The sequence below is a fragment of the Pseudophryne corroboree genome, chromosome 1, assembly GCF_028390025.1.
Source record: "Pseudophryne corroboree isolate aPseCor3 chromosome 1, aPseCor3.hap2, whole genome shotgun sequence".
Classification (NCBI taxonomy): domain Eukaryota; kingdom Metazoa; phylum Chordata; class Amphibia; order Anura; family Myobatrachidae; genus Pseudophryne; species Pseudophryne corroboree.
The window spans coordinates 169,489,348-169,507,378 of record NC_086444.1 but is presented as its reverse complement, the minus strand read 5'-3'; the positions used below and the strand labels follow the sequence as shown (position 1 = coordinate 169,507,378).

Here is an 18,031-nt window from a genome sequence, read left to right as displayed (position 1 = left end):
TCCAGACTACTGGAATAACTGACCACTTATGGGGTTTATCAATAATGGTGGAAATGTCACAAGACATTGCAACTTACTTTGCTGATCGTTGTTGTATCATCTGCAAAAATTTCATCAGTAAGTATGAATGGTCTTCAGCCTAGGAAAGCTCTTCCAAAAATCTGGCACTATGTAGAAGCTGAGCATCCCAAGAACGCTCTGTGTGGCTCTGTGGCGGCTTACTGCTGGCAATAGATAGCATCTGAGTGTCCCAAGAATGCTCCTTGTTGCTCTGTGGTGGCTTACCGCCGGTTCTAGGCACCTAGAGCTTCTCAAAGATGCTCCATGTGGCAGCTTCCTAGGCTGCAGGATACTGTTCCAGGCATTTTGCATGGCAAATACAGTGATGGTGCTGCCCCCTAAGCACTGCTTTTAATCCCCTAGTAGTTACAGCCTTGACTTGTTTTAAGGGCAGGTAATTAACATTATCTGGACCAGCAGAGAACTTCAGAGACAAGTGGTACATTTTATTTACTACAGCCCACATTTTTAAATACAGCAGTCAAGAGTGGGCTCTACTTGTTTAGTGCAATGTTTCCCAAACTGTGTGCCTAGGCACCTACGAGGATCTTGCAGGGGTGCCTTGGGTTGGTTGTCCAGGACCAGATCAAATTATTTATGGTCAAAGTGATAGACAAAACCAGTGCTAGTGGCTGCCAATCATAAAACATGTGGACAATCAGAAGTAGAGGCACTTTAAGAGAGGAGGAGGCCAGTGTGCATCTTCCTCTATTCGGTCCCCCACCTCTCTACCGCCACCTGGCAGTGGAGCAGCGCTGAAGAGAGTCTGAGCACTAGAGTGTTTAGACCCTAATGCGCATGCGCAAATCTATGGGAAAATGGTGCAGCGGCCATTTTCCTGGCAATTTATGCAGCTCTGCTGTTGTTGGCTCTGGACTCTGGAGGGGTAAAGTATTGAAAAAATGGGTGCAGCGTGTGCGGTGTGGGCCCCATTTCCAGACTCAGGAGCCTGTGTGCACTACACACGCTCACCCATTATAAATATGCCAGTGATCAGAAGCAAAACTGTGCAATAACTGACCTAAGTATGACAGGTAGGCACAATTTACTTAATTTTTTTTTTCTTCAAAATTTATCAATAAAGAACTGCTTTATCAATAAAGAACTGTGAAAGAAATGCTGATACTCTAGGACGCCGTGATTCAAGAACGTTTGGGAGTTTTAGTGCCTGATTTTGGAAGTGTGCAATTAATGATGGTGACAAATAAACATATATATTGAAGACATATGTTACATATCTCCTATGATTGCAGGCACAAATGAGGTGGGTAAGGTAGAGCGGAGGAGAAGGAACTCAGAGTAGGGATCAGAAAAGATCCCTTGCTGTCGGCAGTCTCTTACAAACACTGATAATACCAACAAAAGTTGCAGCTAAATAAACACTATAAGATCTGGAAAAAAAAAAAAACTTTTTGGAGCTTGATACATACCGTAATCTCATCATTCCAATAGAGGATATGGGAGTGGCGATATAAGATCACTATGAACTTTATTATAAAACAATTGCAATTCTGTTGATTTTTTTGTGGTATATTTGAGTTGCATAGTAAATACTGTTGAAAAAAACTCATTTAGTGTGTCCGCTATGTCATTATAATTTTTGCTTAAGACTCCCAACTTGTCTTTTAAAGGGCATATACTCTCCTTCTTTAATCTCTTGCAATTAATGTATTTAAAGATTTTTTTGGGATTCGCTTTGCTTTCTTTTGCTACTAGTTTTTCAGTTTCTACTTTAGCCGCTCTTATACTTTCTACTTTAGCAGTCCTTATAGTGCTGAAATGACTCCGCTTCCCCGTCAGATTTGTATTTTTTAAATGCTCGCCTTTTCTTGCCCATAAGTTCCTTTATCTTTTTGTTAAGCCACATTGGTTTATGATTTTTATTATTTTTTTTGCTGCTCGTAGGAATAAATTTGAGAGTATTTTTAGCTAGCAGAAATTTTAGTACATCCCGTTTCTCCATAGTATTTTTTCCTAGAAACAAACCTTCCCATTCAATATCCCTTAAAAATACCCTCATCTTTTCAAAATTCGCTTTGCTAAAGTTTAGAGTCCTAGTCGAGCCAGTATAGGACTGTTTATGAAAACTGATATTGAATGTGACCATATTGTGGTCGTGGTTTCCTATGGGTTCCCCTACTATAATACCTGATACTAAATCCCCATTGTTTGTTAATACCAGGTCTAAGATTGCATTGTACCTGGTAGGTTCCTCAATTAGTTGAACTAAGTAGTTATCATTTAGTGTGTTTAAAAACATATTACCCCTAGTAGTGTCACATAAATCGTTTTTCCAGTTTATCTCTGGATAGTTAAAATCTCCCATCACTACTATGTCACCTACTCCTGCTGCTCTTTCAATTTGCTTCAGTAACAATTCCTCATCAGATACATTAATACCAGGCGGCCTATAGCATACACCCAATACCAACTTTTTAATTCCTTTATCCCCGCATGCAATTTCTATCCATAACGTCTCGACAGTTTCTATAGTGCCCTCCTGAATATCTTCCCGTATATCAGGTTTTAAAAACAGCTTTACGTAAAGACACACCCCTCCACCCTTTTTATTTAGTCTATCTCTCCTAAACAGCGTATAGCCCTCTAGATTGACTGTCCAATCATGAGATTCGTCCCACCAAGTTTCAGTAATGCCCATAATATCATACTGTTTGCTTGCTGCAAGTATTTCTAATTTGCCCTTTTTACCAGTAAGGCTTCTAGCATTCACATACATACAACTAAGATAAGTATTTCCCCTTTCGTTAGGGACATCTTTCACCGAATGTAGCAACGATGACCTGTAATCGTCATTGGTTAGTGCTTTGGTAAAATCTCTTTTAGTACCCATGTTAGTAACCTTACCGGCTGCTCTTACCCTCCCCCCAACTTCACCCCCATTTCGTTTACTACCGCCATCCCCACTATTCTCACTGCATGACCCGTAGTTTCTTGCTAAACCCTCCCCCCAGGCTCCTAGTTTAAAATCTCCTCCAACCTTCTAACCATCCTTCCCCCCAGCACCGCTGCCCCCTCCTCATTCAGGTGCAATCCATCACGACAAAAAAGATGATTCCTGACTGAGAAGTCTGCCCAGTGTTCTAGGAACACAAACCCTTCTTTCCTGCACCAATCCCTAAGCCACACATTTACCTCCTTAATCTCCCTCTGTCTCCCTGGGCTAGCACGTGGCACGGGTAATAATTCTGAGAATATTACCTTAGATGTCCTTGCCTTAAGTTTCTTGCCTAATTCCCTATAGTCTTTCTTAAGGACATCCCACCTTCCACTAACTTGGTCGTTGGTGCCAACGTGCACCAAGACTGCCGGATCATGCCCAGCCCCTCCCAACAATCTATCTACCCGGTCCGTGATGTGCCGTACCTGAGCACCCGGGAAACAAGATATTGTGGCAAAGTAAGGGGCTTAGGGGGTCAGTCTAACCCAATCGCACACTGCAGTTTATCGCAGCGGCGCGATCAAGTCAGAAATGCGCATGCGCCGCAGTGCACCAGCGCATGCCCAACAGGCAAAGGGCATCACTGCTCTATGATCGCCTCTGCCTGTCAATCAGGTCGCTGGGTGGGGGTGGGCATGGCCGGACCGTGCGGGGGGGGCAGCGGTCCGCAGTGGCTGCGTGACGTCACACGCAGCTGCTTCGGGCCGGGGAGCGACGAGTAGCTCCCGGCCAGCACACTAAAGCTGCAAAAGCATTACCGCTGTGCGATGCTTTTGCACTTGTGCAGGGGAAGGGGGCCGGCACTGACATACGGGGCGGGATAGCCCTGTGCTGGGCGTCCCCCCCCCCCCCCCCCCCCCGCATGTCTATGGACATGATCGTAGCCCTGCAAAAGTTTGCAGGGCTACGATCAACTCAGAATGACCCTCTTAGCACAGGTTTTTGGGAAAGATTCTGCCCTTGCTCCTGGTGGCAGACTACATGGATGGGCTGCAGTTAGATGGATCAAACAGAACATCTGTGCTAGTCAGTATTATATAGGGAAGGAGGGAGGTGACAGACTCAGGACGTTGGTTTAACACCAGTCCTGTAAAATTAAGCTAAGGTTTATAAAGGAATTGTTTTCATGTAAGATGTGCGATCAGTGGTGGACAAGTTGGCTGATCTAATAGGCAGATTATCTTTATTAATCATTGTTAACTTATAAGGCACAAAAAAACTGCAAGCTGGTCAGTTGGTATAACAAATTATACAAAATACAGACAAAAAGACTCAAATCATACTTAGGGGATTTTCAATTAGCCCCGGTAATATTCAATAAGCCATGATGTTTTTTGTGATCTTTCCCAATGTTTCACCAATTTTTTTTTACAGGCTATCGTAAATGCCCTTTCTCCCGAAAACACACAGGTTCAGTGAAACCTGTGTGTTTTTGTGATAAACAGCCCCATTTTCGCTTGAAAACGGTGCTGTTTCCGAGGATTTGGTTTTGCCTGCCAAAGGAAGCCGGGGCAGCGCCGTGACCCGAATCCCCCATCTTCCCCCGACTGCGGTCACATGGGGAGTGGTCATGTGGCCGGAGGGAGCCGGACCTGCAGCGCTGCACCGGGAGCTGTCAGGTAACGCCTGATAAGCTGTCGCTCGTGCCGGCTTATTGTGGCTAATAGGATAGCCCCCGGTGGGACAATTAACCCCGGTAAATTACCGGGGCTAATTGGATATCCCCCTTAGAAACAAACAAGGACATAAAAGGTAGATAGAGAAGTAGCCAATATGAGACAAAGATGGAGGTGGCCCTGCATGGGAGAGTACAAGGAGCATAAGTGCACCCCAGGGTAGTCAATGGGGATGTAGAATAATGGAGACATGCTACACATTTTATTTAGGAAATCCACCTATATCAATATGCAGGGCCATCATTTTGTATGGGCTCAATGGGCAGTTTCCAAGGGCACCAGGAGTATGAGGGTGCTAGGCTGACAACTGAGGGTCCCCTTTTTCCAGGGGTACCAGATTTTTGAAAATTGGCTTTAAAACAATGGCTCCCATCCAAGCCTGTTAATTGCTCTTTCCGGCCAGATATCTCGGGTTCTGTCTGACTTAGAGTTATTCTGAGGCTATACTCCAAAAGCTGGGGCTCTCCCCTTTCGGTAGACACTGGCAGCGTTTCTCTAGTATGCCCAGAACCAGAGATATTAGCCTTCCAGCAGCTGGAACCTGCTCCAGCTTCACATGCCTGGTGTGCAATTCTATTTTTTCGTTGGTGGATGGCTCCAGCACCTAAACTCTGATCCCAAAGTCCCCAATACCTCTGGAAAGGTGGGCCTCTCAAGCTTGTAAACCCATTGAAAGCTAAGAAATCTATTTCCAGGAACTGGAGATATCTGCAGACAAGTAAGTTGCCCTCCCACCAGAAAATGATGACTATTAAGCCCACTCCACTGTCCACCCCTCCCCTTTGTATTAAACACCCCTTCCGCCCCCTCATTCAGCCCAATGCCCCCTTTTACAATTTTGGTGTTCTTCCTCCCGTCCCTTATCCCCGCACCTGTGCTGTAAAGGAGTAATTAGCTGAAATTACTGCTCATGGTCCTACATGCGACGTGGAAGCTAGAACACCCCCTTCCACCTGCCGGACATCATAGCTGCCTCTGATAGCACCCCCCTCCCCTACTACTGCAGGATGGATAGGGGCCCCAGTGCATTGCTTTGCCCAGGGTCCTACACTGCTGTTAAGAAGGCCCTGTCAATATGGCGATAGCCGTGGTGGGATCAAGCTTTCTAGAGCTTGATACATTGTAGGCTGCAATTCCCTTTAAAAATAAATAGGACTTAAGCGTCTTTCATTAATTGGATCTTTACATTTAGTAAATTAAGGTTAGTTATATCATGCTGAATGTATACAAAATGGAAACTGCTATTTCTGCGAGTTTGAGGGTGGCTGTAAATCCTGACAAATAGCACCCATAGACACATAGACCAGGGCTGCCATCACAAATTGTTGGGTCCAGGACTGACAAAATAAATAGCCCCCCCCACCCAAAAAAAAATAATTATATATATATATATATATATATATGTGTGTGTAGATTGTATCATTACATATAGGTGAAGCATTGCGGACCTACAGGAACCGGTCACAGAGAGTTGATATGCATTGAAGGCTTGTTTTAAGAAGTCCTCCCTGCGCATCAGTCTGCTGTTGTTTCACAGCCTGGTGCAGCTCTCCTGGTATTGGCAGTAGAAGCCAGGGTTGGGCCCCCCTCTCTGTAAGGGCCCAGGACACCAGTCCCTACAGTCCCCCCCTGATGGCTGCCCTGACATAGACATATACATTTCATTATGCTTGCCTGTAATAAAGTATAGCTATGTGGCATACTCATCATTAACCTAACAAAAACAATGTAAAATATGGATGGAGCCAGTGATAAGGGCTGTGCTTTCCCACTTGTTCTTCACCATCCTCAGTTCAAATATAATTCAAATGAAATGAAAATATATTTATGTTAAAATAAAGTTTGTCTGAAAAGAACAATCCCCAAAAATATCAATATAATCATTATTGGCATAATGGGTAAATTTGTTTATAAGATGTCGGCCCATAGGCGTGCGCAGCTAATTTTATTAGGGGGTGCACCGCTGGAGGGGTGTGTCTAGCGCCGCATTTTTGGTGTGTCCAGCACCGGCCAAGGACATGTCTAGCACTATTTTACATTCTCTCAGTAAAATCACATGCTTAATCTAATTTTTCTCTAGTTCCTAATAATAAAGTAAATTAAAATGAAACATAATAGTGCGACCACTGGCCGATGCCGCTATGGCATAACCCCGAGTCCTCGCTGCTGCTGCACCCTATTGCTGCTCACACTTCCTGAACCTATCCCTGACCCAGTGGTGGAACAATATAGTGGGGGCTTAGTGCATATACATTCACCTCCCCCCCTCACAAACCCCACCACTTGCACCCCCCAGCACCTACACGCTGATTTTGAGTGGGCCACTCTGAAAAGTACAGGAGATTTAGGGGGCCCAACATTTAAGTTTTAATATAATACAAGTAAAGTTTAAAATTTACACATATGCCATCAGAGCCACATTTGCCTCTATCTATGCCATCAGACCTCAACTCTGCAGGACACCAGCATTTGTCACACATGTCCCCATGCTCACCAGCTACTGACAGTAGTGACCCATATTCACATTACGCCAGACAGTATGAGTCGAATTCACATTACGCCACACAGTATGAGCTGAATTCACATTACGCCCCACAGTATGAGCCGAATTCACATTACGCCACAGAGCATGAGCCGAAATTCACATTATGCCACACAGTATGAGCTGAAATTCACATTACGCCACACAGTATGAGCCAAATTCACATACGCCACACAGTATGAGCTGAAATTCACATTACGACACACAGTATGAGCCAAATTTACATTAAGCCACACAGTATGAGCTGAAATTCACATTACGACACACAGTATGAGCCAAATTTACATTACACCACACAGTATGAGCCAAATTCACATTACTCCACACAGTATGAGCCAAATTCACATTACTCCACACAGTATGAGCTGAATTCACATTACCACACACAGTATGAAGCTGTTATTTTCCCTGGCTGGTCTGGCCAAATACAGTACGTTTCAAAAAAGGAAAGAATTAGATCTATAGGTGCACTCAGGGAACTACTGAGTGTTTGGCTCCCTGGCTTATATATTTATGTAACCTTTTTTCTTTTAATTTTTTTCTCTGAGTGCACACACAGATCTCTTTTTTTTTATTGTAACTTTACTTCATTTATACATGTTATTTTATTCCCACAGGCTGGCCTGGCCCCTCTCTTCCCTGTAGGAGTAGGTTGCAGCACTGAGCATTTCACACACAGACTTACTGCCTCAGAGACACACACTCCGAGTCCTCAGTGAACTTTCTCTCCCTCTCCCTCTGTTTTTTTCTGCTGAACGTGGGTCCTCCGGGTCTGAGTCCTCATTAGAGGCATGCTGACCGTGATGCTGCGTGGTGGCCGCGGCACAAGAGGATTTGAACGCCGTGAAAGAAGAGAGACTGAGCGCGGGCAGCAGGGACGGAAGGAGCGCGGTGTGACATCTTAACGTCACATCGCGAGGCGGAGCCAGGAGTATGCATCTATGTACCCAGTGCGCCGGCAGCCAATAGTACAGAGTGAGCGCTGTGTCCGGCTGCGGCGGCAGGCGTCAGGAGGGTCGGGGCACAGGATGGTCATCGATCGCTGTGCTGCAACAGGCGTGGGGGGTGCCATGCATTAGGGGGTGCCTGTGCGCACCAGGCACCCCCCGTGCGCACGCCTATGTGTCGGCCTATGTGTATGGTTATCTTATGGCTGCTGTAGACTGCTGTGATATCTCACATGACCGAAGTGCTGGGACTGAGGGTCCAGACTACTGGAATAACTGACCACTTATGGGGTTTATCAATAATGGTGGAAATGTCACAAGACATTGCAACTTACTTTGCTGATCGTTGTTGTATCATCTGCAAACATTTCATCAGTAAGTATGAATGGTCTTCAGCCTAGGAAAGCTCTTCCAAAAATCTGGCACTAGGTAGAAGCTGAGCATCCCAAGAACGCTCTGTGTGGCTCTGTGGCGGCTTACTGCTGGCAATAGATAGCATCTGAGTGTCCCAAGAATGCTCCTTGTTGCTCTGTGGTGGCTTACCGCCGGTTCTAGGCACCTAGAGCTTCTCAAAGATGCTCCATGTGGCAGCTTCCTAGGCTGCAGGATACTGTTCCAGGCATTTTGCATGGCAAATACAGTGATGGTGATGCCCCCTAAGCACTGCTTTTAATCCCCTAGTAGTTACAGCCTTGACTTGTCTTAAGGGCAGGTAATTAACATTATCTGGACCAGCAGAGAACTTCAGAGACAAGTGGTACATTTTATTTACTACAGCCCACATTTTTAAATACAGCAGTCAAGAGTGGGCTCTACTTGTTTAGTGCAATGTTTCCCAAACTGTGTGCCTAGGCACCTACGAGGATCTTGCAGGGGTGCCTTGGGTTGGTTGTCCAGGACCAGATCAAATTATTTATGGTCAAAGTGATAGACAAAACCAGTGCTAGTGGCTGCCAATCATAAAACATGTGGACAATCAGAAGTAGAGGCACTTTAAGAGAGGAGGAGGCCAGTGTGCATCTTCCTCTATGCGGTCCCCCACCTCTCTACCGCCACCTGGCAGTGGAGCAGCGCTGAAGAGAGTCTGAGCACTAGAGTGTTTAGACCCTAATGCGCATGCGCAAATCTATGGGAAAATGGTGCAGCGGCCATTTTCCTGGCAATTTATGCAGCTCTGCTGTTGTTGGCTCTGGACTCTGGAGGGGTAAAGTATTGAAAAAATGGGTGCAGCGTGTGCGGTGTGGGCCCCATTTCCAGACTCAGGAGCCTGTGTGCACTACACACGCTCACCCATTATAAATATGCCAGTGATCAGAAGCAAAACTGTGCAATAACTGACCTAAGTATGACAGGTAGGCACAATTTACTTAATTTTTTTTTTCTTCAAAATTTATCAATAAAGAACTGCTTTATCAATAAAGAACTGTGAAAGAAATGCTGATACTCTAGGACGCCGTGATTCAAGAAAGTTTGGGAGTTTTAGTGCCTGATTTTGGAAGTGTGCAATTAATGATGGTGACAAATAAACATATATATTGAAGACGTATGTTACATATCTCCTATGATTGCAGGCACAAATGAGGTGGGTAAGGTAGAGCGGAGGAGAAGGAACTCAGAGTAGGGATCAGAAAAGTTGCAGCTAAATAAACACTATAAGATCTGGAAAAAAAACAAAAACTTTTTGGAGCTTGATACATATCGTAATCTCATCATTCCAATAGAGGATATGGGAGTGGCGATATAAGCTCACTATGAACTTTATTATAACACAATTGCAATTCTGTTGATTTTTTTGTGGTATATTTGAGTTTATATTTATTGTGGAGAAGAGCCGAAGGGTTTGAACACAGTGCTGTGTGGAGTCTGGAATGTTGTTCATTTCATCAAATCCGAGGGCCAGATGCATCATCGCTTGGAAAGTGATAAAATGGAGAATGAAAAAGTCCCAGCCAATCAGCTTCTAACTGCCATTTTTTAAACACAGTCTGTGACTTGGCAGTTTGTACCTGATTGGCTAGTACTTTTTTCTTTATCTATTTTATCATTCTCCAAGCGATGATGCATCTAGCCCTGAGTGTGAAAAGAGTCACTAGATTCAGTTCAGGTACAGCATTGCTGTTGTGTGCTGCTTTTCTTGAAATATGTGTTGATAGAAGTATGCCGTCATTCATAATGTCAACCTTCAGAATGGTGAATGTTATCATGATGACATGGTTGAAATGTCGACATCTAACATGTCAGCATCTGCAAAATGTTGACAGTCAAAACATCAACACTAGCATTAGGGTTAGAGTTAGGGCTAGTACAGTGGGGTATATCTATAGTGGGTGCAGGGTGTGCAATGCACACAGGTCCAGGGGGCTCACATCACACATCCTGCACCCATTTCTTCATTAAGCACCTCACTGGAGTCCCGCATCAGCATCATCAGTGCTGCATAGATAAGCGGGAAAATGGCGCTATGACATAAAGATAGGGTAAGTGCTAGCATTAGAGTTAGCATTAAGGTTCACTAGCATTAGGGTTAGGGCTAGCGTTATGGTTAAGGGTAAAGTTAGGGTTAAGGCTAGCGTTAGGGTAAAGTTACTTTTAGGGCTAGTGTTAGGGGCCCACTGTGGGGTCTATTTACTAAGCCTTGGATGGAAATAAAGTGGACTGAGATAAAGTACCAGCCAATCAGCTCCTGTCATTTTTCAAACACAGCCTGTGATATGTCAGTTAGGAGCTGATTGACTGATACTTTATCTCCATCCACTTTATCTCCGTCTAAAGCTTAGTAATACCCCTTTTAGACCAAATGAGGCGGGTCGCACCTGGGAGCCTGACACGGGTGCTTCCCTGCTGCGCACACATGATATCCAAGCGCCGCCCGTCCACACAGAGTGAGCGGGAAATGGGCTGCAGCAACCCGGCTTCCCGTTTACACAACACAGCGAGCCAGTTTGAATCCGTGTTCACCCCTGCAAGCTACCCGAGTATCGGGTCATTCGAGACGGATTATTTCAACTGAGCCCTTTAAAACCTCACAACAACATGGGTTATGCCCGCTCATGTGCAATAACACATGTTCAAAGCTGGCGGTGTAAAAGGGGTATAAATAGACCCCGCAGTTTGGGTTAGGGCTAGCATTAGGCTTATCAGTAACATTAGGGTTAGGGCTAGCATTAGGGGTAACATTAGGGTCAATCAGGCAGAGGTGTTCGCGGGGCGGGCGGTAATGCTCTGTTTCCTAGGCGGAGACGGAGAGTTGCAGGGGCGGATGCGGGCAAACAGGGGCAGCATTTAGGAAACAGGGGGCGTTGTTTGGGCATGATCACGGCGGCTGCGATCAGAAACATGGCGGCGTGCCACCTGCCGACGCAGCTAAGCTGCGCCAGCAGGAGGCAACCTCAAATTTTACGATGAAGCAGAAATTGCGATGCGATCGCAATTTCTGCTTCATCAAAGGGGGGATGCGGCGGTCAGCATGCTAGGTGGCATTGCCCTGCAATGGGCGGCCCCCTAACATGCGAACAAAAGGATTGCAAATTCTGCTTATTAGCAGAATTTATAATCCTTACTGAATTAGGCCCATAGTTAGCATTAGGGGTATAGTTAGGGATAACATTAGGCTTAGAGGTGACATGATAGTTAGGGGTAGCATTAGGGGTATAGTGAGCGGTAGGGGTATAGTTAGGGGTAACATGAGGGTTAGGGCTAGCATTAGGGGTATAGTTAGCGGTAGGGGTATAGTTAGGGGTAACATGAGGGTTAGGGCTAGCATTAGGGGTATAGTTAGGGGTAACATGAGGGTTAGGGCTAGCATTAGGGGTATAGTTAGCGGTAGGGGTATAGTTAGGGGTAACATGAGGGTTAGGGCTAGCATTAGGGGTATAGTTAGCGGTAGGGGTATAGTTAGGGGTAACATGAGGGTTAGGGCTAGCATTAGGGGTATAGTTTGCGTCGGGGTATAGTTAGGGGTAACATGAGGGTTAGGGCTAGCATTAGGGGTATAGTTTGCGTAGGGGTATAGTTAGGGGTAACATGAGGGTTAGGGCTAGCATTAGGGGGGTCATTCCGAGTTGTTCGCTCTGTAAAATTCTTCGCATCGCAGCGATTTTCCGCTTAATGCGCATGCGCAATGTCCGCACTGCGACTGCGCCAAGTAAATTTGCTATGCAGTTAGGAATTTTACTCACGGCTTTTTCATCGTTCTGGCGATCGTAATGTGATTGACAGGAAATGGGTGTTACTGGGCGGAAACAGGCCGTTTTATGGGCGTGTGGGAAAAAACGCTACCGTTTCCGGAAAAAACGCAGGAGTGGCCGGAGAAACGGGGGAGTATCTGGGCGAACGCTGGGTGTGTTTGTGACGTCAAACCAGGAACGACAAGCACTGAAATGATCGCAGATGCCGAGTAAGTCTGGAGCTACTCAGAAACTGCTACGAGGTGTGTAATCGCAATATTGCGAATACATCGTTCGCAATTTTAAGATGCTAAGATTCACTCCCAGTAGGAGGCGGCTTAGCATGAGCAAATCTGCTAAAATCCGCTTGCGAGCGAACAACTCGGAATGACCCCCTAGGGGTATAGTTAGCGGTAGGGGTATAATTAGGGGTAAGTAACATGAGGGTTAGGGCTAGCATTAGGGGTATAGTTAGGGGTAACATAAGGGTTAGGGTTAGCATTGGGGTATAGTTAGCATTAGGGGTAAAGTTAGGGTTAGCGGTACTCGAAAAACAGTTTATCAACATTGTCACCATGACGATATTTCATTAGTGTTGACATGCTCAATATTGACATGCCGGACATGCTGACATGCCAGTCAGCATTTTCGCCACGTCACATGGTGACTGCCGCCTTACTAAACCGAATCCTTAGTAAATATGTCTCCAAGACCAAATTGAACTGCTTGGAAAGACAGGATCAGTTTATTGGTATGGCCAGAATCATACTGTAGACAGTTCTGGATAAGTAGCAATGATGTGCCACAGGTGACTTTTGGTTTAGTCAGGAAGGGGTGTAACATATCTGGGCATGATGGGGTTTAGAATGTGAAATCATGGCCCCTAACAAAGGAAAGTACTGTATATGAATGCTATAATGAAAGCTAATGTGCACCATGAGAGTGTATAACACCCTGATCACATCAGTGCATTGTCTCCTCAGCAGCAGCAGCAGCGCCCGGTCTCCTGGCTTCTGCTTCCGGAGGCTATAATGTGATTTGCTGCAGATGACATCAGACGTGGATGCTGGAAAATAGACTGATCACTAACGTGATTCTCCTCCCAGGGTCCCAGCCCAGACTCCCCGTATAAAAGGCAGCCTGCCTCCCCTCCCCGGCTCACTCCCTGTCTGCTCTCCGCCACAGCAAGATAACGGAGTGGGGGGAGGAGGAAGATCACCCGGGGAGAGGCACTGCCAGCACAGGGGGGCAACTTTTTGCAAGGATGGCAACTCTGGTGGAGGCGCCAGCGGCGGACGTGGAGCCGGCACACAGCATCCAGATGCCCGCATCCACCTCCCCCAGCCTGTCTCACAGGTTCCTAGACAGTAAATTCTACCTGCTGGTGGTGATTGGGGAAATAGTGACAGAGGAGCATCTGAGGTGTGCCATCGCCAATATAGAGAGAGGTAAGCCCTCACCACAGGTTGCATAGTGCCCGGATACTTGCTGACCTCTCGGAGATATTGCATGCTGCCTGTGGCTGCTAGCTGTAAACCCTAACCTGGAATATTGCTGCTTATTACATGGCCATTTATTACATGCATTGCTGGTTGCAGCAGGAACGTAGAAATATTCATCTTTAAGGGGAACAAAGACAATCTGATGCAGCCACTCCCTTTTTTCTGTGGAGAGAATGTGGTGGGCTGCAGATCTAACAGTTGGCAAGTAGGCAGCCCCTCCCTCCCTCCCTCCCTCTGCTGCCTTAGTGCCATCAGGACCAGGGCTCTGGGAGGATCCCATCATACAATAAGTGGCAATAGTGCATGCATTGATGCTACTTATACATTGTATCTGCGCTTTGTTACACTGTGCTACATTGTGATGCACTGATTTGCTGTGTGAGCTCTATACAAGGAGATGTAGGTGGATGATATTTTCTGTATTTCCCAAATACATGAAGAGCAGAGGGGAAAGGTGCTGACTGAATGCAGATGACAGCTGGTGAAGCACAGGCACAGCCTGTTGGGTGTGTGCCTGCCTGTATGTGCCAGTGCGCTGCTGCTGGAGGCACATGGGCAGCGCTGAGCCAGCAAGGGCACACGCTGCACCCCACCCAATGCCAGCAGCCGCTCTCCTGCTGCTGCTGCTATCCATTCACACTGATGGCTCATTGGAATAATCCAGCTGCTAAGCGTCACATTGACTTATCAGAGGTCATGCTGTTCTGCAATGGCTTCCACACTGAAAGGTGGCCAATGCATTATTACACCTTACGTGCTGATGTGATATTGCAGTGCAATGTGTATCTGCAGCGCACATGCTGAGATGATCATTGTTCTTATAGATGTACTACACCCTTGTGCGTGTCAATGTCATGCATCCATGCAATGCACTATGATGCCCTTGCAGCAGAGCTGCATGGCGGGTGTGTAGTAATGACACTTGCAGGCAGCAGCAGCAGCAGCAGCAGAGAGATGCCGGCTGGTGGGCGTGGTGCAGTCCGCAGTGCGGTCCCCACGGCTGCGTGTGGCAGCACACAGTGGACAAAGAGGGTTCGTGCAGGCAGCACAGAGCAGAGCCTCTGCCCTGTCTCTGTGCCTGGTGCTGCTGTGTCACTCCTCCACCTGCACCTGTGACACCTTCTCTCCTTACCCACTGAGCCATCAGGATGATGTGCAATACATAGCTATTTGTGGCCAAATTATAACAATAGACTGCTGGCTGAAATATAGTTTATGACGTGCTCATTGTATTCACTAATATTTCAATTGAATACATTAATTTCTACTAGATCACCTGGTTTATGTACATAAAAAAAAAACATTGTGAAAGTATTGTTTTGGCCATGGTCATAGGCAAGACTACCAAGTGAACACAGTGACCCAGCTGTGTTATCACATCGAGACGGGAAATAAGTCGCAAATGTGATACAAATATTAAACTAAATGTTAAAATGTTAAACTAGTTAAAATTGTTTGTTCATTGTTAATTATTTTATTACAAAATATTTGTCCTATTTTCACTTTAGGACTTATTTTCCTGACGTATAGCCAGCATGCTTCCAGTAACGATGCACATGGATTTACATTAATACTTATGCAGGCCTGCTTGCTTTAATTGTGTACGTTAATACATTCGTACATTTATTTTTTATACTGTATGTCAGAGACAAACTACTGAGTCACTTGAGCAAGGCCTATCACAGGCCGCACCTTGTTGTGCTGTCATTAGATGGGCAGCAAGGATGTAGAGACACAATGGGTGACACCCCCTAACAGGCATTGTGCTGGTTAGGTCTGAGCCAGTGTAGCATATATCCACTCAATGCTGTATACTCTAAGTAAAAGGGCAACATGTAACACTACCAGTCTATAGTGTCTTTATATATTACCCCAAATAAAAAATGAACTAGTTTCTGACATCCAGAGTGGCATTGCTACAACAGTGTATACGTTTATGGTTGACATTCAAATGTCTCTTAATGTATATATTCAGAAAATATTCTAAATAATTATGAATAGTAAGGTTTCTGATAGATTTATGGTTGTCTCTTGCGTGATTATCTTTAGTAACTGTATATAGATTGATTTTAGGGGATTGCTGTGTCAGACTGTGCCACTGTATTATTGCAGTGTGTGGTGACTGGTGGTACTGGGATGGAATGGGAAGCAGGTTAGGACCCAGAAGGTGACAAGAATCTTTCTATATTCCCTATAGATTTGTGTTGCCTGAGACCTGATTCTCACCTCCCGTCATGAGAGGAACGTCCCTGGATGGATGGGTGGGTGGGTGGGTTGATGGATGGATGGATGAATGAATGAATGGAGAGAAGTGGCAGTATGGAGAGCAGCTGCAGCTCATAGGGAAACTGCCATTTGTTGGTCTTGGCCATGCTTATAAACCTCTGGGTATGTCTGTGGCTGCAGATGTCTGACCTGCAAAACTCGCAGCAGAAAACTCAGGATGGGAGAGGGGTGGTCTTCAGGTTGCCGACTGTCGGGATCCTGGCGCACAGTATACCGGCGCCGGAATCCCGACAGCCGGCATACCGACAGATTTTTTCCTTCGTGGGGGTCCATGACCCCCCTGGAGGGAGAATAAATAACGTCACCGTGCCCGCAGCGAGCCCACAAGGGGCTCATTTGCGCTTGCCACGCTGTTGGTATGCCGGCGGTCGGGCTCCCGGCGCCGGTATACTGGTCGCCGGGAGCCCGGCCGCCGGCATACCATACTACACCCGTTAAATCTTCTTTCGGTCTCTCCCAGGGTGTAGTATGGTATGCCGGCGGCCGGGCGCCCTGGAGTTAATTTTAAAAAAGCCACAATTTTGTGCATTTTACAAATGTTCCACTATTGGGAGATGCACGCAGGTTTGCACCAGTAGTATGTGTGCCAGCCTTACATTAGGCATAACTCACATGCAATTACAATTATGTTTTGCATGCAAGGCAGGCATTTGGTATTGGCCTACAACAGCAAATGCATCAAGCCTCTCTGATACAGCAGGTATAATTCTCCATCGTTTGCATGAAAATACAATTGCTAAACCATGGACTCAAAAACATAGTACATACTGTACATGAGCAATGAAGAAAGGGCCTATCAGCATCAGTGGTGACTTCACAGTCAGCCAATCACCAGCGGTTTGCTATTGCTGGCAAATGTCATCATGTATTTGTACCAGCTCTCATCAACCCACAGATCACATGTCCTTTATAGGCTTATATGCATCTGTGCGCGGGTCTGCATCTGTTTGCGATTACGGGAACATGCCCTTACTGTACTCAGACTGCATTATAACCTCCTTATTCCATTACAAACAACTGAAGCTCCTCCTCTCATGTCTTAATGGGATCTTAAATGTCAAAGGCCATAATAATTCAGTCATTAGAGCTACTGTGTTGTCATCTTCTTCATTCTGTGTATGAGTCAGCCTTTCCCAACTGTGCATTTCTGCAAATCAAGACTGCCAAGTCGTCTGTCACCATATGCCTGCCCTGCTAGAGAACACCTCCCTTTACATGGCGGCCTACTGCTGAGGATGTGAGACAGCATTTTTATTTAGTGAAATGTGAACACTCCAGTACATCATCTTTATTATACAGAAAGTAATACACAGCTTTTGATACTGTCTTTATTTGCTATAATTTCGTAATATAATAAACTAGTAAATGGATCTTGTATATGCCGAGTTGACCCCATTCCCGCTCTGCCCCTTCTCATCCAGTCCTATCCCTTCCCCATTTATTTCTGTATTCCTCCTAGCCTCTGGTGTGGGATGGCGGTCCCATCTGCAACAGTGGGAGTCATGGTAGGGGAGTGGGCAAAATGGCACCCGCTGTCATTGCAGAGGCATAACAGCCTTCCTGCATTATATAGATATTCTGTAAACGGTCAACACAAGGCAGTTTACAATTTAAATCCTTAAATATTGCTAATCCGTTTCCACTGCTGAAGACTAGAAATGGTAATGCCAAACTGGCTGTATGTTATAGCACAGATGTGTCTGTACCCTATACCATAGGTGCCCTCTTCCACCTGTTGTTGGGTTTTATCACATGCATACAACTTTTGTTGTTAAAATGGAAAAAAAAGGAGTGGAATGTAACTGCTTCTTGTTATATTTGATAAAAGCCTACGTTTTAATACACAGTAGCTACAGCATAATATGAACACTATTGTCTATTAATTCATTGTTC

The 18,031-nt window shown here is 45.7% G+C and overlaps 1 protein-coding gene across 1 annotated transcript in view; it reads left to right on the top strand.

Annotated features, from left to right (window-relative positions):
- Positions 1 to 13,460: 13,460 nt before the first annotated feature.
- The window catches only part of MAP1B (microtubule associated protein 1B), a 144,144-nt gene continuing 139,573 nt past the window's right edge, over positions 13,461 to 18,031 (top strand). The window contains exon 1 of the mRNA XM_063963883.1: positions 13,461 to 13,798. Coding sequence (XP_063819953.1) covers positions 13,615 to 13,798 — 184 coding nt within the window. The 5' untranslated portion in view covers positions 13,461 to 13,614. The remainder of the gene's footprint in view (positions 13,799 to 18,031) is intronic.